Below are 25,713 nucleotides of genomic sequence, written 5' to 3'. Positions count from 1 at the left end.
TACACATGAAGATTATGCTTTAAATACTATAAAATGTCTTTCTACTATTAACTAAATGATTGTGGAAAATGTTGCATTTTAAAGGTCATGTTGATTTTCTGGCATTTCCAGTTTTACATTTTACACATACAGTTGAATTGGTTTAGCTCCTAGTTGAGTGTTTAAAGATCCGGGTAATAAATGTAGAAGGGAAATTGCAAAAGGGCACGATGTTTTGAAATGCACGTATCTTCCAGCTTTCCTATGTTTCAACAGTGAAATATGAAGTTCTAAGAGCCAATACAGAGGGGCTGAAAGGATAGCAGGATAATAAATGTTTTCAGTGCTTAAGTCCAAAGACAACTCCAGTGATATTTTTCTCTTAATTGATGTTGTATATATAGATTTGTACTTTTCTTCCTTTTATACCCCTTCTGCATTTGAAAACTTATTAGAAATTAACGAGACTTGAGCATTTACCTTTTACATAGTGGATTGAACTAATTGTGTATTCAGAACACTCCTCATAAAAGTTGCATCTGAATCCTGTGGTAGCAGCTATGAAATCAATAACTCATGTTATGTTTATTGGGAGTGATGAATATTTACTGGGAGTGGTGACTAAGTGGGAGGTGGGGAACACAGTGCTTAAATGCACAGGCCATGGGGGCACATAATCTGGATTCAGCTCTGCTACTTACTGTCTGTGTGACCTTAGGAAGGTTACTCAAATACTGTGAACATTAGTTGATATCTTTCAATGTGGGATAAGAGTAGGTGAATATAAGAGATTAATCGAGGTAACAAAACAGAATAACGAAAATTTTTATATTAGTATCATTGATATAGCGATACAATATTTTAGATAATGCAAGTGAATATTCTTTCCTAGAATAAAATTTTTATTTCATTGGTTTCACAGTAAAATTGTTTTACAGTTTTTCTTTCTGTTTCCAATTAATGCTTCTTTCAGAGTTTACAGATTTGATAATAATTTGTGAAAGAGTATATCTGATTTTGAGAGTGTCTGCCCATCACTCTATCCTTATTAAAAATGGAAGAAAACCTCACTGTACTGTTAGTCAAAAATTTTTATGTGACTATCTAATGTTTGTACTGAAGTTAACACCTAATATAGCAAAATGTTGGTATAATTTTGGCCAAGGAAAAATAACATCTTAAATATTGCCTAGGGGATTCTGTTATGTCTGTCTCACTACTAAAACTGACCTTTCATCTGTGATTTTATTATGGCTAGACACAAATGATTCATTTGGCTAGACTCATGAAGAGGTGAGATTGCCACCTTTCTTTGTAATTAATTGGATAACAAATTACTTGGCTAGGGAAAGGGGAAGGTCTTTAGGTGATATGTCTAGCCTTTTTTCAGAGCAAAGATATATTAGGTTCTGAAAAACTTCTTCATTATTCAAAACTGATAGATATTAATTTAAATTGCTTTGAATTTCTGTATGGCTCATATATTTTTATCTAGCTCATATACTCCATCAAAATAAAATCCATCAAAATTGTTACTAAATTTTCTTTCTGAGCCATTTACCGTAACAACCATTGTGATGCTCCCTAATATCATTTGCTGTTGATGAAACAATAAAAATAAGTTCTTTACAAAATTGGAAAGATCAGGGAATTGTTCTCAGGGCCACCAAGCTATTGATTAAGTTGACAACAACCTATTTGGTGACCCATATGAAAATAATTTTATTTATTGTTACTGGCACTTATTTGTAAATAGGGTTATATTTATCTTTGCTGCTGACAGCAGGAATATATTAGAAGTTTCCCCAAGTGTGTGTGTTATCTTGTACTACCCAACCAGCTATGTGATGTATGTTTGTTAAATGAGCACATGTATAAAGACCAGGCAAGTGAACATGATTTCATGAGCATGGTAACCTTACAGCAGAAGCCAGAAGTGGTCTTTGAGCACAGGTGCAGTGATGATGATGATGGGATGTATATTGAAAGACAGGTAATTTTAGGAGTGGGGAGAAGGGGCTATTCTATGGATTTCTGATATAGAAGGTAAACGCCTGAAGTTAGACTCAGAATCACAGATAGTTGAAGCAAAGAACCTTACAGGTAGTCCACTCAAACAGATGAAATGAATTGCTGGGTCATTGGCATAGCTAGGACTTGAATCCAAGTTTTTTGATTTCTCCTTTGGTGCTGAGCATGGGAAGGGAAGTAAAGATTTAGCTCTAGAATTAGATGGGTCCTTTGGTTCTTTGGGAATGACAGGTGCAGGGAGGTGCTATATCAGATAGATTGGGTGGCTCTCCAAACAGCCTGCTCAGGCCATCCGGTTTCTTTCTTATGCTCCTGACTGGTATTTAAAGGAATGGAGTGCCTGACACAGTCATACCAAACTGTCTCTCCATCAACATTATAAGTAGGTGGTAATATAAACCACATCTAAAGTTAAGTAGGGGTTAAGCGTTGGTTGAGCATCCTACTTCCACTCGGGTCATGATCTCACCGGTCGTCAGTCTGAGCCCTACGTGGGGCTCTGTGCTGGCAGCTCAGAGCCTGGAGCCTGCTTCAGATTCTGTCACTGTCTGTCTCTGCCCCTCCCCCACTCACACCCTGTCTTTTTTAAAAAAGTAAATATTAAAAAAAAAAATTAAAGGGGTGCCTGGGTGGGTGTGTTGTGGCTCAGTTGGTTAAGCGTCCAACTTTGGCTCAGGTCATGATCTCCCAGTTTGTGAGTTCGAGCCCCGTGTTGTCCTCTGTGCTGATAGCTCAGAGCCTGAAGCCTGCTTCGGATTCTGTGTCTCCCTCTGTCTCTGTCCCTTCCTCACTCACACTCTGTCTCTGCCTCAAAAATAAATAAACGTTAGGGGCGCCTGGGTGGCTCAGTTTGTTAAGTGTCCGATTTCAGCTCAGGTCATGATCTCGCAGTCCATGAGTTCAAGCCCCGTGTCAGGCTCTATGCTGACAGCTCAGAGCCTGGAGCCTGCTTTGGATTCTGTGTCCCCCTGTCTCTCTGCCCCTTACCCGCTGGCACTCACTCTCTTTCTCTCTCTCAAAAATAAATAAACATTAAAAAAAATTAAAAAAATACATAAACGTTAAAAAAATAAAAAATATAAATAAAATTAAGCAGACAGTCAAGACACACTTGCTTAGTGCTTGCAAATGCTTCACAAAATTCTAAGACTTTTAGGAGAGAGGAGTAAGCCACAGTACTTACTCTTTAGGGGCTTTGAGCATAGATGGGGAGAATGGACATATCTATACAAAGATAACTAATAATACTGGGTGCCAAATGAGGGTGTGGCTAGTACATGTCAGAGGAGTTTGGGAGTGGAAGACAGTGCCGGGGCTTAGAGTTCTCATGTAAGGTTTCCCAGAAGAGATGAAAATTAGGTTGGTTCCTTCTCAACTCAGTAGATCTTAGGAATAATTATATGTGTTCAATTGTAAAGATTTCGGATTCACCTAACTTAGGAAGTTACGGAGCTAGAAGTTGTTTTCAGATGTTTACCTGACTTGCAGTGGAATACCATTCCACAATTCCAACAGTTGTGCAGAGGACGGCTGAAGGTTTCTGTTTTGAGACTCCCATTTCTGCTTATCACTGCTGAGTTCACCAGCAGGTCGAATTCTCCCTACTGGGGTGTTCCCAATGGTCTTCTGAATGTTGCGATATGGAGCCCCTTGGTTGCAGTTACCCTGTTCTCAATTTTTTCTTTATTGGCCAAATAGTTAAAATTGCCACTTATGTGTGAGTTTGGTGAATTTTCTCATTTAAAGTGATCTTTTTACTAAGAGATTATTAAAGTGAGGTGGGGTATTTATGTAATATATATAAAACATAGCTGCAGCTGGCATTTCCAGTGGGCTTTTCTGTTGTTCAGTTATATTATTTTTGTGTTCTTTGTTATGAATCATTAACTTGAAGATTGGCACACAAATAATGCCATTAAACATTATAAGATAAATAATCTTATTGCTGCATCAGAGAATAAATACACTTCCCCAAACCCATGTTGTTTTTACTCTACCTGGATATCTGCATTCCAATGATATTTCTCATTTTATCACAAGTAAGGGCCTATAAACCCGACAGAGATGAATTTAAACAAGAAATATGAAAAATGTTAGTGCTCTAATTATATAGTTTGAGCCTTAGTCCACCTCTAATCCTTTAAGTTGGTGGTTTTTAACCTTTTTTTTCTTCTTATTTTTTTAATGTAGTGAACCCTTCAAAGAAAATCTTTTTTGGAATTCTATTATTAAAAAACCAAACAGATAGAAGCAGAGTAACTATGACTAAAGAAGGGAATTGGAGCTCAGAGTTTTGGTCACTTTGTGTTTGCTCCCTTTGGCCCTCATGCCTCTAGGGAATCCTTAAGGACACCATGGAGTTTGGGATAAAAACATTGCTTTTAAGGAAAAACAAGCTAAAAACTTCCTCAAAGTAAGCTTTTAACTGGAAAAATAATGTTGATGTCCTACAGTTGAATTTGGTTGTGAAAAATTACTTGATCCTTCTTACCCACCTTTACTGCCTTTAGCCATGAGTGTTGTGCTGTGATTTCTGGAAGAAAAAAATACCAAAAAAATCCACCTCTTGAAGTTCAGTGTACATAAACATACACATACATAAATATACATAATTTAAAAAGAAATACTTCCTCAATAAATATCTTCCAACTGCCAAGTAAAGCTATCAGATGAGAGAGAGGGTAGTCAGACACATGAACATATTTCCCCATGCACACAGACACAACGCACACACACACCTAATTTGTTACAAGTGGTTAGGTAATGGCTTTCCCTTCATCCATACCTCCACAACATCCATCATATTCTGAATACAAAGCAGATAGTCTACATGGATGGGAAATTATGAGGTTAGCTTACCAAATAATTACTTAAAAATTGTTATTGATAATACATTATTGGAAGTAATTTATTAATTTCTTCCATAAAACTGTATTGGCAATCAAACACTGAAGTTTGGCAGGGAACAAGAGTCCCTGCCTTCAAAGAACTCACAGCCAATTGGAAGTAAGGATGAGAAAGTCAAGTGTGATAAATGCTATAGCAGAGGAAGCATAGGATTTTGTGGGAATGTGTAGAGGAGCAGTTAATTCAGACCTAGAGAGCCAGGGGGGACTTCCTGGTGGGGTGATATCTCAGCATACTGAAGGATGAATAAGAGTTGGCTGAGACAGGGGTACCTGGTTGGCTTAGTTGGTAGAGCATGCAACTCTTGATCTCAGGATTGTGAGTTCAAGCCCCACATTGGGCGTAGAGCTTACTTAAAAAAAAAAAAAAAAAAAAAGAGTTTCCAAGAAAAAGAAAGGTGGGAAGAGTAATGAAGACAGAGGGGAATATACATAAAGGCCCAGCAACAAGTAAAAGCATGATGCATTCTAGAACTTGCATGTAGCTGGGTTTGGCAAGGGCATGATGTGCTAATGAAAGATAAGTTGTATGCTAAATCTAAGGAGCTTGATATTGTGCTACAGGAAATGGAGAGTTATTGAAGGATTTCAAGCAGGTGGAAGTTGTGGTTTGTATTTTTTTTTTAGCACATGGCACTTGGCTAACTACCACGCTGACCTTGGGGCAGTCATTCTCTGAGAGTAGAAGGACCAGAAATTATCGAATACTGTATAGTTTGTCTTTCTATTATATCCCCAGTTGCCTATCTTTTCTATAAAACCTATCTTTCTTCATTTTACTTTTATGGCCCTTGTCACCTTATCACGAGGCCAGATTAATTCAAAAGAACAATGTTTAATGTTCAATATGTATATAGATGCACAGGTATATCTTCATTCTTTCAGTATAGAAACTGTATGATGCCCTGCACGTAGCAGGTACTCCAATGTTTACTGACATAAAAGGAGTAAATACTAAAGGAAGAAATGCTAGCTCAATTCTCTCTCTCTCTCTCTTTTTTTTTTTGTGATCATTTCTGTGCTCAGTGCGTTTTAGGCTTAGATAATTTCAACATCAGCTGTTTCTTGGCAAACCCCAGGGGTCTGACCATTTTATACTAGAACTAATGATAATAAAGTGTGCATTTAAAATAGTTCAAATTCACAACTTTGTATTTTACCACTGGATCTCAAACTCACAGAACAGCTGGATATGCAGATATAAAATCGAAAAATAGTGGAAAGCTTTATTTACTTCACTCAGTTATTATACTTTGAAAATTATATAGATGGATAATTTATGAACTGAAGAAAAATGTTTGAACCTTCAATGGAGCTAACTTAATTTCTAACATATATCTGAGAATGATCCCAAAGGAAACTTATTTTAAAATAATACTTTGTAAACTTAAAAAAATGTATTTTATTAAACTTAACAGTTTATAAAATACTTTCATGAGATTACTTATACTAAAATTAAATTTGCATTACTTAACTTACCTTTTGAGGCTAAATACTCAGTTCTTTTTTTTTGTTTGTTTTAAAATTTTTTAATGTTTAATTATTTTTGAGAGATTGAGAGAGAGAGAGAGAGAGAGAGAGAGAGAGAGCCCCAGCAAGGGAAGGGCAGAGAGAGGGTGACACAAAATCCAAAGCAGGCTCCAGGCTCTGAGCTGTCAGCACAGATGTGGGGCTTGAACTCATGGACCACGAGATCATGACCTGAGCTGAAGTCAGACACTTGACTAACTGAGCCACCCAGGTGCCCCAATACCCAATTTCATAAAATAAGCAAATCTCAAGGTACTTTTTCGTAGTTTATAATTATTACTGACCTTAATTATTTAGTGACCAGATTTTCCCATATTTAGTGCAGGAACACCTTCAAGCAGGCCCCTGCGACCTTTTATGTTCTTCTATCATTTTTCTGAGCATCTCTTTACTTAGAGGTATAACAAAATGTTCCAGGTTCATCTTATACCTTCCCAGGTCCAGCCCTGGAATCAATTTTTTCTCTGAAGAGCTTTTAGTGAAGAATAGTATTAGAACCTAAGATCCAGATACTAGAAGTTCTTGTTACTACTGGGGTAACAAGATACTGGGGTATCTTTGCTTTTAGGTCTCTAGAGGGTTTTTTCTTCACTTTCCCCTGTGTCTCCCCTTTTCCACAGAGCACCATGGTTTCCAACTAATACTTTTATTCTTTTGGTCAAGGCTGCAATGTATCTAATATAGTTTCAGAGCTGCTTCCCTCATTTTTTGCATTTCTTCTTCCCTCCATCCCAACTGAGGGTATATAATTGAATACTCTGTTCAGAAGTTAATGGGATTAGGGACACCTGGGTGGCTCAGTCAGTTAAGCACCCGACTCTTGGTTTCAGCTCAGGTCATGATGGCACTGTTTGTAGGATAGATCCCTGTCTTGGGCTCTGCGCAGACAGTGTGGAGCCTGCTTGGGATTCTCTCTTTCCTTCTCTCTCTCTGCCCCTCCCCCATGCTCACTCTTTATCTCTCTCTCAAAAATAAATAAACATTAAAAAAAATTAATGGGATCAAAAGAGAGTGGGAGGAAACTTTTGGAGGTGTCCCATATGTTTATGGAATATGTTGTGATGGTTTCACTGGTATATACTTATTTCCAAAGTTATCAAAGTGTATCCATTATATATGTACAACTTTTTGTATGTCGATTATACTGCAATAAAGTAGTATTTCCTTAAAAAAGGAAAGATGATGGGTGAATTGCCATGATGGGCAATGCAGAGTCAGTATGAACTGTCCACCTCTGGAATTCTTTTATATGAGAAAGAAAGAAATCTCTTTCCTGTTTATACAAACTAAAAAAAAAAAAAAATGTTGATTGGATCACTGCCTTTTCCACAGTTGATGCCTGTTTAATTCTCTGTCTTGTTTAGATTTTTTAAGTGGATAGTGGAGCAAAGACCGTTTCTTTTTCGTTAGATATGTAACATGCAATAAAAATGTATGGAGTAAATCACGAATACTGAAATGGTTTTGCCTTGTGTTTCACATCTTTCATTAGAAACCATGGCTGAAGCAATATAAAGTTTAAACTTTTCTTTCTCTTTCTGTTTTTACTTATGGAATGTTTCTCTACCTCTTTGCATTTTACTCAGAATAGCATAGGCATTTCTCTATTAATGCCATGTTTGCATTCCTGAAAAATCTTTAATTCTGCAAAGTCATGTGCTATGAGTGATAGGGCTTACATGGAATAGAGTGTTAGGAACAGATGAGAACAGATCATTTGAGACCAGTGGAATGTCGTACACAGAATAACACACACACAAAATGGCCAAATCTCAACTGGCCTTTATACCCAGTGTCACAGTTCATCTTAGGCAGTCTTAAACCTTGGTTTTCCTCCTGACAGTTGTGTCTTCATAATCCCACTTCTCCCAGAGACTAATTTCGTCAAGGTTAAAAAGGGTGTTGACTTACGAGTTTTACTTTATTCTGAACACAGTGGAAAATATTGTGCCTTTCTTCATCGGCACCCTCAGCTTCCTCAAGTAGCTTAACATAGACGTAGACAAGTGGAAGCCTTGAAGCCGCCGAATGGAACTTTCCCATTAAGTGTGAGGAAACTCTCTCCTGCTGGAGCCAACACAACTGATGTCATTTTCCTGCACATGAACTAATTCGCATTAAAGAAATCTCTGTGGTAGCGGGAAAGACTACTCTTAATTTGCTTTAGTTTGCAAAGGAAATATGTACCCACTATTGAAAATTCAGAGAATATGGAAAATTACACAGAAGAAAGCAAAAATTCCTTGACTGCCTATAAACACTGCTGTCATCATTTTGGCTCATATTCTTCCTCACCTGACCTCTTTCGATAATTATGATGATGATAATAATAGTCTATGTGTGTATAAAATTTCAAATGAGTTCCCATTATACTTAGAGTTTTCCAACTCCATATGTCAAGCAGTATAGGTACACAATATCATTTTTAATCATTACAAATGATTCTACTTGATGCATGTCAGTCTGTTGTTTATGTATCCATAGACCCTTTTATAGATTGTTTTCAGGTTATTAGAGAAAGGATTAGAAAATCCTTGATCCTGTCTTCACACCTTAGAATTGGTGCCTCTGCACAGAAGGTGTGTTCATGTAACATATTGGCACATTTTGCCATGTTACCTTCAAGAAAGGTTTCACCCATTTATAGCACCAGGAGAGCATGAGATGTGGTATTTTTCCACCCTGGGTGCTTTTTGTTTTCTAAATCTTTGCCAGTTTGATAGGTTAAAAAGGTGATTTTTATTTGTCTTTTGTTGTTAGTGTGGTTAAACACCTTTTTATATCTCTGTAAACTATCCATATTTGCTTTCAGTGAAATGCCTTTCACGTATTTTGCCCACTTTTCACTCAGAACATTTGTTTTTTCCCCTATAATTTATAAGAATTACATAATTTTCAAGATATGAAGCTTTGAGCATTAATATATATTGCAGCTTTTTATATCATGCTGATTATCTTTTAACCTTATTTGTGACATGTGTTGATTTTTATGTAGGCAGACCCATCAGTAATTTTCTTTTATGTTTTCTGGGCTTTATTAAATGTTTGAAATGCCTCTTCCTACCCCTAAAAGACTGTTTGCCTTTATTTTATTTTATTTTATATACATAACATTTATATTTTTATTATATATATGTAATAGAAGAAAAAACATATATATATTTTTATTTTTATTTTAGAGAGAGAGAGTGTGCAAGCAGGGGAGAGGGGCAGAGGGGGAGGGAGGGAGGGGGAGAGAGAGAGAGAGAGAGAGAGAGAGAGAGAGAGAGAGAGAATCCCAAGCAGTTTCCATGCTCAGCATGGAGCCTGACGTGGGGCTCTATCCCATGACCCTGGGATCATGACCTGAGTTGAAATCAAGAGTTGGACACTCAACCAACTGAGCCACCTGGGCACCCCAGTTTTGTGTTTATATTTTTATTTTTTATATTTAATTTTTGAATTGTGTGAGATTTATTTTTCTATAATGAGTTAAGTAAATATCCACCTTTGATTTTTCCCCCCTTACAAATTGTACAAATTGTAGTTATTTCAGCAACCTTTGTTAATTCAAGTCCCTTCTTCTCAATGTTAATATCTTTATCATATAAGTTTGTGTCTTTGGATCTATTTCTGGGTCTACTATTTTATTAGGTATTTCTGCAAAACAAATTACCCCAAAACTTAGCAGCTTAAAACATGTATTATCTCTTACAGTTTCTATGGGTCTGTAATTTAGGAGCAGCTCAGCTCTGCACTTCTGATTCAGGATCTGTCTTCCGGTTGAAGTTAAGATTTCAACCCAAGCCACAGTCATCTGAGGGCTTACCTGACACAGGAGAATCAGCCTTGCAGTTGGCTTACTCACAGGGCTGGCCATGGTAATCCTGGCTACTGGGGAGAAGGAAGCCTCAATTCCTTTCCAAGTGGGCCTCTACTGTGGCTGGCTTTTTTTTTTTTTAATTTTTTAACATTTTATTTTATTTTTTAAGAGATAGAGACGGACAAAGCATGAGTGGGGGAGAGACAGAGAGAGAGGGAGACACAGAATCACAGAATCAGAAGCAGGCTCCAGGCTGTCAGCACAGAGCCTGACGCAGGGCTTGAACTCATGAACTGTGAGATCATGACCTGAGCCGAAGTCGGACACTCAACCAACTGAGCCAGCCACCCAGACGCCACAATGTGGCTGGCTGTTCTTATGACATGGTGTTGGCTTGCCTACAAGTAGTGATTAGGAGAGAGAGCTACAAGGGAGTTATCCTTTTCATGACTCACATATCACATAGCATCATTTATACCACCTTCTCTTTGCTAGAAGCTGGTCACTAAATCCCGCCCACCCTTAGGAAGATGGGAATTAGGCTCATCATTTTGAAAGGACTGTCAAGGAATTTGCAGAAGCATTTTTAAACCACCATGTCTCCTTTTTGTTCCATTTATATATTTAACTCTTTCTGCACTAATATCATACCATTTTAAGAGTCTTCTGTCAAACTGATTGAATGTCACATAATGCTATGCCTACATTATTTGACAGACCATTGACTCTTACTGGTCAAGCGTCTAAAAATATATATACAAAATAATATTTATAATAATCTGGTGACATTTTAAGTTGCCTTATCTTCCCAACTTCTCATTCTTTTTTAGAATTATGTAGTAGGGATCATCATATTTCATTGAAGGTACCTGCTTACAGCATTTTTGAAAAACTGTTTTTACGTTATTTCATACTGCTGTGAGTAATTTTAAATGCTTTGATTGGCAGATATGTCATAGCTTCAGGGCATTGCATCTTGATGCAATGTCACAGGTATTTTAAACACAATCTTCTAATATACTGGCAAGTAGGTAAACTCAAAATAAGGGATTTATGTGTGGGGTGCAATCTAAGTAACATCCTAGTTCCATATGCTGTATACTCACCAGGGACTCATTGTGATCCCTGGACTTTCTGTGAAGCAGACACTTGAGTCCAGAAAGTGCTGTGCTCCATCTGCCTTAGTCTCCAGGCTGCACAGGATGAGCCTCTTTGTACTCTGACCTCTTGACTGCTATTTTTTTTTTTAACTTAACGCTGCCAGCGAGGCCGTCATTGCCATTACAACAAGTGTGCGCCCCCGCCCCCTACACTTGCACTTGTAAATTTAAAGAACCATAGCTCCTTATTCCAAAGACATCAGTTATTGTTGCTTTTACCTTAAATTGCGTACATCTTCTCATCTGGCTTGCATCTTTGTCCAGCACCGAGCCCGCACTGCTCTTGTTGGAGCTCCCTGCAGACATGCAGCTGCCATAGATGGGCTGTGGGCAGCCTTCCAAAACTCCCCACCATCCTTTGGACAGGTTTTATTTTTGACAGACTAATCAGAGCTTTAATGTGCTTCCTTGCTGGGGGAGCCTGTGTTTCTAATTTTTATCTTTACCATTCTGTAAAGAGTAATAACATTGCCTGGGCTGGCCATAAGTTTCCTGGTTACACTGTATTTTCCAGTCCCACTTTTCTTGTGACCTTGCTTTCCCATCTTTGGGAAAAGACCCCTTTAGGGTCTGTTGGCTTTGATTATTTTGAGAAGCCTTTTTACTTCCTATTTGCAACCCTGATTAAAGGAAAAGCCATGTTTTTTCTCCTTATCTCTTAATGTGAATTTGAGGTGATGTTTATATTCACTTACAGGCATTTGTAGTCTGGTGAAGAAAGCAGTGTATTTGAGGCATAAAGAATAGGGATCAAGATAGGATTTTCATGATCCCTGAAATCATGTTCTTTTAAAAAGTTGCTCATTCCGGGGCGTCTTGGTGGCTCAGTTAGTTGATTTTGGCTCAGGTCATGATCTCACAGTTCGTATCTCACAGTTCGTGAGTTTGAGCCCCACATTGGGTTCTGTGCTGACAGCAGGAGCCTGCTTGGGATTCTCTCTATTCCTCTCTCTTCCCCCCTCCCCCACTCACACATGCCTTCTCTCTCAAAAAAACAAACAAAAATGTTGCTTATTCCACGAACTGTCAAACCCATTAGAGACCCTGTATCACATAAAAATAGGGCAGAAATAGGGTTAGTGTCAACACTAACTAAGAGAAATGAATATGAAGTATTAGAGAGTGGGCCAGAATCTGAGAAAGCAAGGTAGGTAAGGAACAGCAAAGCTGATACCTCAGTTAATTGTGCTACAGGAATTGTGTGTCACATGATGTTTTCAGGGACGTTTTAACTTTCCAATATTCTTATTTATTTTGTGCCCTTCTTTTTTTTAGGTTCTCAATGTTATATTCTCTTTATTTCCCCTGTCTCACTCTTATTTCTTAGTTTTGATTTTTTGAAGAGTTTTGAGATTTTTTTTTGAGAAGGATGTTTTTTCCTTTAATAGGCTATCTTAATTGTTTATTAAAAAATTTTTTAATGTTTATTTATTTTTGAGACAGAGAGAGCATGAGCAGGGGAGGGGCAGAGAGAGAGGGAGACACAGAATCTGAAGCAGGCTCCAGGCTCTGAGCTGTCAGCACAGAGCCTGTGATATGGGGCTCGAACTCACGAACTGTGAGATCATGACCTGAGCTGAAGTCATATTCTTAATTGACTGAGCCACCTAGGCACCCTGCTATCTTAATTTTTTAAAAGCCAATTTTGCACACAGCAGAATGCTAAATAATGTGGTATTTTAAAAAAGCTATGCAGTAAGTGTTCTGATACTAGAGATGTGTTCTTTTGCCAATTCAAAATGTTATTGTTTGAAGAATAAATAGGGTTATGGTGAATAGTCCAATATTGTCTAATTCCTTTTTTGGGTTGCAGATGAGTACCTGGTCTGTTTCATTTACACATATATTTAAGTGGCCACATTGTTAGCTTAAAATCCATATTGCCTTTAGCTTTTACTTAATGATAACAGTTATGCTTTTCTATTAAACTAAAAAAAAAATAGGGGCGCTGGGGTAACTCAGTTGGTTGAATGTCAGACTTCGACTCAGATGGTGATCTTGTGGTATGTGGGTTTGAGTCTGGCATGGGGCTCTCTACTGTCAGGGCGGAGCCTGCTTCAGACCCTCTGTCCACCTCTCTGCACCTCCCCCACTCACTCACTCTCTCTCTCTCTCTCTCTCTCTCTCAAAAATAAATTAACATTAAAAAAAAAAATAGAGTGCTGGGGCACCTGGGTGGCTCAGTCCCTTAAGCTCCCACCTTCAGCTCAGGTCACAATGTCATGCTTTGTGAGTTTGAGCCCTACATTAGGCTGTCAGCACAGAGTCCGCTTTGGATCCTGTCTCCCTCTCACTCTACCCCTACCCCTCTCGCGTGCTCTCTGTCTCCCTCTCTCAAAAAATGAATGAACATTAAAAAATTAAAAAACAAAGAGTGCTGTGTTGAGACCCAAATTTTGTGAATATTAGAGTTAAAGCTTATGAAGCTTCTCCTTGCTAATGGTTATCATTTAGTAGAATTTTTCTCACTCTATGGAAAGCTATCCATTTGCCTAAGTTTTATGATAAACTATTTTTGCCGAATTTATGGCATTTTAATAACTGAAATTTGAGATTGGGCCTTAGTTGTTAAGTGCAGTCAAATAGTGTCTATATGGAGTTAAAGGATAGGGATAATTTATAGGATTAGGGTTGACTGAGTCAGCTCTTAGGTCTAGTGTGGTATTATGGATTTTCTTTTATATGAGTTTCAAAATTATTGGAGTCATGAAGATATCCAAATTGCTAAGGGACAAAACAGAGCAAAATAACAAAATAAGTATTAAAGTGAGTATCATTCCTCACTTCTCTTAACATATATCCTGTTTGTGGTCTGGCCAGCATTCTTACTATATCAGGTCCTAGGTACCTTTACTCTCAGAATTATATTTTCCTATTGTCTGAGAAATTTACCTAATATAATTTATTTTTCTTTTATTTCCAATATTTAATGATAATTTTTAAATGTATAGAAAAGTTATAAGAATTTTTTAGTGAACATTCTTAAACCTACCTTCTACATTTAAATTCATTTTTTCTTCCCTTTTTTCTCATGATTTTTTTTCTTGCAATTTCAGCTCTTCTTTTTTTTTTTGTTTTCAATGACTGTTATATAACTTACTCCTGTAGTCCAATTCTGGCATTAAGTTATATATTTCCTTTATTCTGCTTTTTATTTTTTATTTTATTATTATTTTTTTTTCAACGTTTATTTTTGGGACAGAGAGAGACAGAGCATGAACGGGGAGGGCCAGAGAGAGAGGGAGACACAGAATCGGAAGCAGGCTCCAGGCTCTGAGCCACCAGCCCAGAGCCTGATGCGGGGCTTGAACTCACGGACTGCGAGATCGTGACCTGGTTGAAGTCGGACGCTTAACCGACTGCGCCACCCAGGCGCCCCTATTCTGCTTTTTAAAACTTAAATCACCTAAGACAGTGCTTCAGTGTTGCCACTCCATAATTCTTGTCAATTAGCCAGTATCAGTAAATATGGTAGTCCCTAACCAGTGAAATCCTAGAACATGATTAAGTTCAAAGCAGTAGAAAAGTATCACTGTTTAACAGGTATCCCATGACCTAGAAGATAGGCTTTCCTGATTTTATTGCATGCAATGGACATCCTTAAGTCTACTGTCCTCTTTTGATTTGTTATTACTAGTCCCTTTCTTTTGGCATGGCTAATGCTTTTACCTGAAGAAATAAATACCTTTTATTTGATGATCCAGCCATTGTTCTCTAATAAACATATAATGTACTCAGGTACTACTTTTATGGGGCTTTATTTTTTTTCTTCATACAAATGCTTACTTCAACAGAACAACACATGCAAACATTTTGCACCTCCAAAACACCCTGCAAGTTTTCTCAGGTGAAAAAATTGTGGCTCAGCAAAGATGAAGTAATTTGTCCAAAGTCACGTGATCGAATCATGATTTGAACTGAGGTCAGTTAGATTCACAGGCCACCAACTTTATACTGCCTTTCCTCTTTGCTGATGCTGCCTCTGCGCGGAGCACTGCTGGCCAGAGGAAGGGCTCCTCTTCTGTGGCAGAAGGAAGAGTGAGCATAAATGCAGGACATTTGCAAATTGAAGTCCTTACCAAAAACCTGTAAGTTGCACCTCATAGTTGTTTTCTGGGGGTATTTTCTCTCTACACCAGTTGTAGTAGAACATACCCATGGAATTCATTTGCGTTTAAACATTCCTGACTTCAAATTAAGTGTGTCAGTTTTAATCTCTCTTCTCTTAGTATCTAGATGCTTATCAGTTTACCAATAGTGACTTATAGTTATCTCCATCAAGAGGCAGTTTTAGGTCAAGACAGAGGACCATTACTATCTTCATTAGGCTACTAGTAGTGACTTTTTTGGGGGTGGGTATCTTTGCCAGACATGGTTCACTTTATGTCTAATTCCATTACATTTATCCCCTTTATTATTTTTGGTTAGTTTTTTCTTTATTCTTTATTTTTTCTTGCCATTTTGTCCTTTCTGAGAATTTTTGAGCGAGAACTGCTAAGTCACACAGGTTAAAAGGTAAGGGAATTGACGCTGGAGTTCACATTATAAAGATTACCAATTGTCTATTTATAATCTCTTGTTTATTTGTAAAGTGAAAGGAGCAAGGTGGCCCTGAATTTTTTTAAATTGGTTTCCATAGATTACTTTTCCCAGATCTTCTTCTAGTACAAGCAAAAGTGTTCTAATTCATCAGTTACTATTTTTCTCTTTCATTATAATGTCAATCTAAATGTATCCAAATTCCTTCTGGTTTTGTACATGCTTAGGTTGTTTACAGAGTGAGGTTATTGGGAACAGGAGCTCCTAGAGAGATCCATGGAGAAGGGTGGCCTGATCAAGGATGGTCATCTACTCATTTCTTGTCGTCTTGTAACAAATCGCCCTGGGAAGGAACTGAAAGGTGTGTCTTTTTACCTCTGGTATCTTAGCATCGTGTCTAGCAAAGGAGACAATTAACGTAGCAAGAATGAAAATGTAAGCTCCATGTGGCCAAGGACCACACCTACCTTGTTCTGCATTGTGTATTCATCCCTTATCACAGTTCCAGAAGTGGAGTAGGTGAGCAGTAAATAAATATATTTTAAGTGAGTCAAGGTTGGGTGTCAGATTTTCTTGGATTCCTGCTCTTACATTCTCTGATGGTTCATAGTTTATATACAACTATAAAACTTTTATATAAAAGTTTGAGTTTATACATGAAATCTTGATTTGGTTATCCAAATGTGCAGGCTTATTACTATGACTGAAAGATTACATTTTCTATAAGATACTGATTTGTAATTTATTATTTTCCCGTTACTTTCAAGCCTCCCACACAATTTTTAAATAGTTTTTGTAATTAGGATGACTTGAGGTGTATTTATCCACCTGGTTGCTATGGATGAGTGACTGGTGACTTTGTAGAGGCTAAAATATAAGCAAGTTTAAGAATCATTGTAGATGAATTCATGCATGATGAAGCCATTATAAGTCATGAGAGGGAAGAGAGGCATTTATGCTGTAGGTCATTATGTGGTTGAGGTCAGCATCACCAAGAAACTTTACCTTGTAGGTACTGTATAGCAGGTGGCAAATATGATTTCAACTGAATCTGAAAGCTTATTTAAAAATATTCTCAGTTCAGCAATGAACCAGGTGTGCCTACTACTTAAGCATTAATTTTCTCAGGAGCAATGTTTTGAACCTAAATGACTTGCGTGGTCCCTAGAAGAATGAGGTTACTGATAAAAATTATTCCCTTTTTGCTGGGGATGATTTTAGTAGCATATTGTCATTGCTGAAAGGAAATGTTCTCAGAGGAAACAGATGCTGGGTGATTATTAGTATGGAGGCTTTATTTTTTATTTATTTTTAACGTTTATTTATTTTTGAGACAGAGAGAGACAGAGCATGAACAGGGGAGGGGCAGAGAGAGAGGGAGACACAGAACTGGAAGCAGGCTCCAGGCTCCAAGCTGTCAGCCCAGAGCCCGACACGGGGCTCGAACTCACGGTCCGGGAGATGGTGACCTGAGCTGAAGTCGGACGCTCAACCGACTGAGCCACCCAGGTGCCCCAGTATGGAGGTTTTAAACATAGAAGGTGTGAACAAAAGACCAGGTCACTCCAACGATTCTTTGGCAATTTCTATAGAAAAAGAAATACATAAACTTTAACAAGAAATGTGAGGGGCGCCTGGGTGGTGCAGTCGGTTAAGCGTCTGACTTCAGCCAGGTCATGATCTTGCGGTCCGTGAGTTCGAGCCCCGCGTCAGGCTCTGGGCTGATGGCTCGGAGTCTGGAGCCTGTTTCTGATTCTGTGTCTCCCTCTCTCTCTGCCCCTCCCCCGTCCATGCTCTGTCTCTCTCTGTCCCAAAAATAAATAAACGTTGAAAAAAAAAATTAAAACAACAACAACAACAACAAGAAATGTGAATGTGATAGAACTTTAAGCTATTTATTTGTACAGCTTGCTAAGGAAATGTAATGTTTGTTTCACTTATGCATGGTTTCTTTAGTATTTTTGTGATGAAAGCTTAAAAAATTTGTTTAATGTTTATTCATTTTTGAGAGACAGGGAGACAGAGCGTGAACAGGGAGGGGGAGAAAGGGAGACAGAGAATCTGAAGCTGGCTCCAGGCTCTGAGGTGTCAGCACAGAGCCTGACGTGGGGCTCCAACTGATGAACTGTGAGATCATGACCTGAGCTGAAGTTGGATGCTTAACTGACTGAGCCACCCAGACACCCCTGTGATAGAAGCTTTTAAAAGTGTTTGATTTTTATGTGGTACAGGTGCCCTTCCAGTTGAGGTAGGATAGGACTGTACTGAGACTTTTCTTTTGAGCCTCTGAAAACAGGGACAACTTCTTTACAAGGTAGCTTTGTTCCCCTCCTGGGCTTGAGCAGAATCTGCACATCTTCAGATTGGCACTCCTCCCACATGCTCCTTGAGAGTCTCTCCGTAGAAAACTTCTGGGCTTGACTTTGTGGTGCAGGAGATGGTCGGCAGTGGAGTTGTGGACACAAGAAGTGGAAGAGCAGTGGCTTCTGGTTCTTTACCTATAATGAAATGTTCTTTGACGTGATTGGCACTTGTTCCAGCTTCTTTGTTTCCTTTTGTAACCAGTTGTTTAATAAAAGCAAAGTCTTTTTTTCTTTTTAACGTTTAGAGTCTCACATGTTTAGAGCAATAACCTGAGTGACTTTTTACAATTTTATTTTGTATTTGCTGAAATCCCAGAGAAACAATTGAACAACTTATAGAAACATGAGTGTTGGGCATAGAAAGGACCTTAGAAATTGAATCTAGGCTCTTTCTTTTTACAGATGAGGAAACTGAGGCCTGAAAGTGAGTTGGTGAGGCATACAGCTGGTGATAGGTCACCTCAAGGCCCCAGACCCTAATTACCATATTCCTTCCTGGCTGCCACAGTGACCAGACAGAGTAGCAGTTTATGGGAGAGTGATATTGGAAAAGAAGGGGAGGCTCAAAATTCTGGGGCTCCAATTCTGACACAATTGATGTTTTCTCCCCCCCCCCCTTAATTTACATTATAAGCATGCAGGTTACCCTATCACTGGGGTAACTGTGACATCATCGGATTTGAAAGTTTTCCCAGTCTCTATTCTGCACATGTCCCTGGTCATATAGTGAAGTTCCATGCATGCAGGACACAAGGAACCATAAAGAGAACACTTATATTTTCATTCTGTCATATGTTTGCTTTTTTAATTCTAAGAGCCACAGAGGTATAGGAGTGTGCTTTTCTATCTACATTTGTCCTATCCTTTTCTTTTTCTTTTTTTTTTTTTTGAGTCTAAATCCTCAAGCCTATTTAACCTGATAGTTAAAGTATATTTTTGCTTTATATTTAAGCAAGCATAAGCTTATGTGTTTAAGGCCAGTTTGTTAATTACTTAAAATAGTCAAGTAGTCAAGTTGTTTGTAATATGGATTGTCAGCATTTTTTTTTTTTTTTCTTGTTTGAACCTAGTGCTTACTCTGGGTGAGTAGGAAGGTAAGACTGTCTAAGGCTTTTCAAACTCTCAAGAAGTTTTCCCAAGCATGCAATATTTCAGTATAGCCTGTTTTGGCTACATAAAAGAGCTGCAGTCAGTTAAATATGTTTATTGCTGCATAAATAGGAAGAATCTTACTTGGTGTTTTTTATTCTCCTCAGGGCAGCATAGAGAGTGGACTGAGAAAGGGTGGGTTATTTATCAGGATGGGAAATAGATGAGGACTGGCATCATCCCATACTATCTATATACTAAAGTGACTTCATAGCACCATCTTTATTTTTTAAATGTTAGAAACCAGTGAAAGTTCAAAGAAGAAAATAGTTATCATCTACATTTCCAGCATCTAGAATGAACCACTTAGCATTTTGATAAACCTCCTTTTTCCGTTTCTCTCTATAGTTTACTAATTATACATGTGACATATGGGTGGTTATTAAACAATGAACACAATGATGCAAATAATATTCTAGTTTAAATACTTTTATATGCAGATACAAATTTACATAGAAAATATAAAGTATTGTTTGTGAGAGTTTTTAAATGATATTATATTGTATGCCCAGCCATCTTTATATTCTCTACACTTAGCATTGGGGTTTAGCAGACAATAACTAAATGTTTACTAAAGTCAAAATTAAAAAAAGGAAATAAATTGTACACATACTTTATCCAAAATGAACTTCATTTAGTTTCTTAAACAGCTGTATTTTACTTTGCTCCTACACCTTCACACATGCTACCACATGTGCTTGAAATGCCCAGGTCTCACCTCAAATGCTGTTTCCTTTGCGAGACTTTTGCTGATCATTTGCTGATGGAGGGACTTCCTTGCTCCATGTTTCCATGCTCCAGGGCATGGCCTTTTTCAGTGCTTATTTCCATTTAAAATATTTGTTTAGGGGCATCTTCCCTGGTACACTGTGACTCCTTGAGAGCAAGAATCATGTCTGCTTTTCCGCCTCTGTATCCTTAGCACCTAAGTTATGGCCTTGTGCTTAGTAGGACCGAATAAACGTTTGAGAAATCAAATTATGAGCATGTTTTTACTACTTTGGAATGCAGTTCACAGGGATAACAAAATAACAGTGCTTTCATAGGTCACTACTGCCTCTTGACACTTCCTTCTCTTCCCTCCCCTCCCCTCTCATTGCCCATCCATTTCCACTCCTGTCATTTTAACCTCCAAAATCTGTATCTTAAGTCTGAGGATGATTATTATTATTATTTTAAGTAAGCTCTATGCCCAGTGTGAGGCTGGAACTCACAACCCCGAGATCAAGTCACATGCTCCACTGACTGAGCCCACAATGTGCCTCTAATTCCGTGTCTGTCGTGACCACTGTGGCCCAGCCTACCATCATCTCTTACCCAGGACCACTAGCATAATTTGGCCTCCCTGCATCTATCTTGTTCCATTCAATGAAATAGAACAGACTAAAATGATAGCCTATTACGTAGTAAGAATAAGTATTGTTTTGTGGAACTTTTCAGTTCTTATTTGCTGCATTTTGAGGGTATATGTGTAAGTTGTGTGTGTGTGTATGAGTGAGTGAGTACGCAGGTACCGAGTTGCTGTATAGACTGTATGTTCTTTCAAAACAGTTTGAAAGTCATTTTCCTATACTGATAATTCTGGAGAATTCTTTTGCTCTGTCATGATCATAAGACTATGTATTCCTCATTACCATGTGACCCTCTTTTGTGTCTTCAAAGGCAAAATTCCTTTGAAATAAAGTTGGAGGTGAAGTCTTTTCGATGAAGCTATTTGGAAATGATCCCATAACTACAACAATTTGGGTGTCATATAGGCAGTGACACCCTTTCTTCATGTGTTCCTCATTTCAAGTGTAAGTTCTATAGGTTATTGGGTAAAATCTTCAGATATGAGTACCTGGACCGAATTTAACACTGTCCTGGTGTATGCCTTTTTGGTATATGCTTGGTCTGAATTGCATTTCTGGATCCTTTTGAACTTGCTCTCAGAAGGACAGAAAGAAATCTTAGGTCATCTTGGAAGCAAACTGAGCTGTGGGCTAACCAAAGCCTTGTGATTGTGTTAGGGAACTTTAAAGTTATTCTGATCCAGCCGTACAATGCAAAGAAGGAGGGGTCCTGAGAAATCTAACTCACCACTCCTTTCTCCTCCTCCTTTAATATTGGGTAGCCCTTGTAGCTTGTCTAAGTAAGAACCATGGACAAAGTCATCATTTATCTTTCCCAACCATGAAGGTTCCTCATCTGTTGGTCTATGTTTGGCTCCATTTGGTCTGGTAGGGTAGCATACCTTGATCTCTCACTATTTTGTTTTTTATTGCATGAGACAGTTAAGGGATTGCTTATCCCTGGAAAATCTGAAAATTAGTCAAATGGATACAGGGTGAGTGTTGGTAATTATCTGTATTGAATTCACATGCTGGGTGAATTCACAAGGCTGGGTGAGAAGATACTTTAAGACTTTCTGTAAAGGCTTTTTTTTTGTAGCAGTGCCTGTGGCCATGACTTGCCCGGATTGGGTGGTCTGTGTGGCCAGAGTGGAGGGAGCGTCAATGCAGGTAAAAACGAATGTGGCTTTGTTCTTTACAGCCCATGCTTCATGGTTTCTCATGTACAGCAGCAGGAATTCTGTATATTATTTCTATGATGGTACCTAAATCTTTTCCTTGATCTATCATAGATTTCATCATCATATTAGTTAGGATCAGTTTGGCTGCTATAACACAGACTCATAGCAGTGGTTTTTAATAGTTCAGATGTAAGCAGTGCAGCATACTTACAGTGTCTTCATGGTGCTGGGGACCTAGGACCTTTCTATTTTGTTGCTTTGCTCTCTTTAACTTGAGATGGCTATCCCTACTCCTACTACCACCTTGTTATCATGGTATTGTAAAAAGAGAAACAGGAAGGGGAGGGCATATTCCTTTTCAGGGCACAGTGTGGAAGTTTATCAGTTTTTCTCATATGCCATTCATCAGATCTAGTCACATGGTCACTCTTAGCTGCAAGGGAGTCTGGGCATCCATTTGTCCCATTAAAACTTCTGTGACTGTTGAAGAGAACAGATGTCAGGAGTATAAGGAGCATCTCCACCATAATAGTCAACAACCTGAAAGGATTTACTTTTTTAGAATGTTTATTTGTTTTCTAACTTACTGCTTTGTGAAGAGAAAATTTCCACTGAAGTCATCAAGTGGATTTCAAGTACAGAAAAAGAGTTAACCTGAGTTAGTGTATTTGCCTTTGGGATTTAAGTCAAATTTATTCCATAGCTAATAGGGATGGGTATGAAATATATTAAGAGATGAGGTTGCTTTTCCTTAACTCTTATTTTTCTTATGCTGGTTTTGTTTCTTTTCTTTCTTTCTTTTTTTCTTTCTTTCTTTCTTTCTTTCTTTCTTCTTTTTTTTTTTTTTTTTTTTTTTACCATTTTTGAGGCTAATTTCATGCTTGTTTTCTTTGCATTTTTAGGTATGGCACAGTCAAAAGGCTGGGTGAGAAGATACTTCAAGGCTTTCTGTAAAGGCTTTTTTGTAGCAGTGCCCGTGGCCGTGACTTTCCTGGATCGGGTGGCCTGTGTGGCCAGAGTGGAGGGAGCGTCAATGCAGGTAAAAACGAATGTGGCTTCGTTCTTTACAGCCCATGCTTCATGGTTTCTCATGTACAGCAGCAGGAATTCTGTATATTATTTCTATGCTTGTACCTAAAAAGTTTTAAAAATGCCTTGACCTGAAGTTTAACTTTACTAATTTTTTTATAAGGTCTCTTATAAGGTTTATAAATAGAGGAGAGGTGAATAAAAATAATTATCAACTAGTTTTCTGTATCTATAGTTTTTTTAAGTTTTTATTTTATTTATTTTACAAATTGTAAGTAGAGATTCTAAAGAAGTTTTATTAAATGACACCATTTCCTATGGATATGGCCTAGGATTTAAGATATTTTTATTATCCATATTTGAATTCACACTTAAATATCCTTTTAAGACCAGATTGTTAGTGTAGTTGCAGGATGGAGTTTGAATCAAATTCAGTTACTCTGTGTGTGTGTGTGTGTGTGTATGTGTGTAGTATATATACAATTATTATATATCTCAACGTTAGTGTGCATGTTGTGTGTATATATGTATACACACACCCCCTAAATATGTATATAAATATAAAATATGTACACATTATATATATACACATACACAAGTGTGCATATATAAATAAATATGTGTATGCATATATACGTGTGTGTGTATATAGGTATCTATACACACACACACACACTTACACTTTAGTAGATAGAAAAATCTAGAGTACTGGTCCCAGATATTCTGGGTGTGTTTTTTAAGCATGTTCCTGATTAAAAAGATTAAATGCAGTTTACATGGAAAGAATTTTTCAGTGGAGATTTCCAAAAGTTATAGGCAAATAGTCTTCTGGAATAACTTAGAGAAGACTTTGTTGTTCTAAAGTTGATGTTTAGAACCTAATTGTGTAAGCAAGTTTATGTAATTAAGAAGAATTTGCATTTTGTAATATGATTTGTTTTCTTCTGTTATGAGCATCTATCAAGTTCATGCATTGTGCTAAATAGCTATGTAAAACAAGTAAAATGAATATATTAGCTTCTAAGAGCTTAACATTATACTTATTTTATTTTTTTCTTTTTGTTTTAGTGAAAACTAGTTAAGGGCATAGGTATCAGCTTTGAGGAGTTAGAGTTTGCTTTTTTAAATGTAATTATTGTAGGGGCGCCTGGGTGGCGCAGTCGGTTAAGCATCCGACTTCAGCCAGGTCACGATCTCGCGGTCCGTGAGTTCGAGCCCCGCGTCGGGCTCTGGGCTGATGGCTCAGAGCCTGCAGCCTGTTTCCGATTCTGTGTCTCCCTCTCTCTCTGCCCCTACCCCGTTCATGCTCTGTCTCTCTCTGTCCCAAAAATAAATAAACGTTGAAAAAAAAAATTTAAATGTAATTATTGTATTGAAAATCAGATCTTGTCCTGAGTTCTGGTAGTCATTGCTGTTTTGTCATACAACCATTACTATCTTGAAATAGATTTTTCCAGAACACAAAGCCTTCTTACCTTGGATCTAATTATATTCCAGAGGATCATATGGCAACCATAGTATCCTCTTCTTCGTGTTTTAGCCCAGAATATATCCACTGCACATCTATGCTCATGGCTTGTGCTGAGGACATTCAATAAAAAAAAATACAAGAAATTGACTGTATTATGAAAAGACAAGGTTTATCAGTTATGAAGGCAGTGAAGGAAGTGTTAAATAGTGTCATTCTTAAATGCCAGTCTTTTGACTGATACTAAGTTTGCTGCAGATACATTTCTTATAGTGCTCCCTACCCTATTCCCAAGAAGTCAGATTTGTTACCTTGTAGTTTGTTTGGTGTGTTATGTAGAATTTCCTTGGCTGTTGATGACAGGAAAACAGCTTGAATTGAGTTGGATATCCAGGAGAATTTATTGGAAGGCTTATTATGTACCCAGGAGGAAGGCAGAAGTGTGGCAATTGTCAGGGACAACTGGAACCAGGGATGAATGCGGCAGGGTGCTCCGCCTTCTCTGTTTCTACCGTCTGCTTCTGTCTACATCTTGGCTTTGTTCTCTCAGACCAGCTTTCTTCACAATGCACGGCACATGGCTGCTGGCAGCTCTCATGCCTTAAGATGTCTGATTTCATCACCACCTGAGAGTGATTTCTCCTCCTGCCTTAATGTCACTTTGAAAACTCTTGGGAAAGGACTGTAATTTATTCGGTTTTGGTCACATGCCCTTATCTACACAAATATAGATCACCTTTGTCCAGTGGGTTAAGGTGCCATGATTGGCTCTGCTTCAGACAGCTACACCCCCTAACCTGTGGCTAAGCTGAGTAAGAAAATGACAGTATGTATTTGAAGCACATTATTCCACAGGCTTTCAGCTTTCAGGGTAAGGTAGTGGTGACATTACTCAGAAGAGAGGGTGTACTATTTTTACAATAAAAGAGGAAAGGATAATTTTGGAAGAGAATAAAGATGTATGTTTATTACAGTTGGGTCTGTATTTTAGTAATTTTAGACTACTTCTAAGTATAATAAATAATTTATTTATCATCTTATTAGATAGTACTAACTCATACTTAAAATTATTTAGGAGCAGAAATTCCAGTAATGGGATATAGTGATTAATTAATTAAGAATTTTTGAAGACATCTTTGCCACTGTAGAGCTTTGATGAACTGAACATGTTTAGAGCATGGGACTCAGCAGAATTTTTGACAAAAAATTTGAAAAAATTCTTGTCTTCACTTTTCTCTAATGACA

General features: G+C 37.8%; 1 protein-coding gene across 3 annotated transcripts in view; it reads left to right on the top strand.

Moving 5' to 3' along the window:
• Positions 1-25,713, top strand: part of IMMP2L (inner mitochondrial membrane peptidase subunit 2) — an 886,026-nt gene that overhangs the window by 17,209 nt on the left and 843,104 nt on the right. For all 3 annotated transcript variants that reach the window (XM_043589280.1, XM_043589281.1, XM_043589282.1), the window contains one exon: positions 22,874-23,010. In XM_043589280.1, the coding sequence (XP_043445215.1) occupies positions 22,876-23,010 (135 nt within the window). In that variant the 5' untranslated portion in view covers positions 22,874-22,875. The remainder of the gene's footprint in view (positions 1-22,873; positions 23,011-25,713) is intronic.

The sequence above is a fragment of the Prionailurus bengalensis genome, chromosome A2, assembly GCF_016509475.1.
Source record: "Prionailurus bengalensis isolate Pbe53 chromosome A2, Fcat_Pben_1.1_paternal_pri, whole genome shotgun sequence".
Lineage (NCBI taxonomy): Eukaryota > Metazoa > Chordata > Mammalia > Carnivora > Felidae > Prionailurus > Prionailurus bengalensis.
This window is presented reverse-complemented; position numbering and strand designations above follow the sequence as displayed.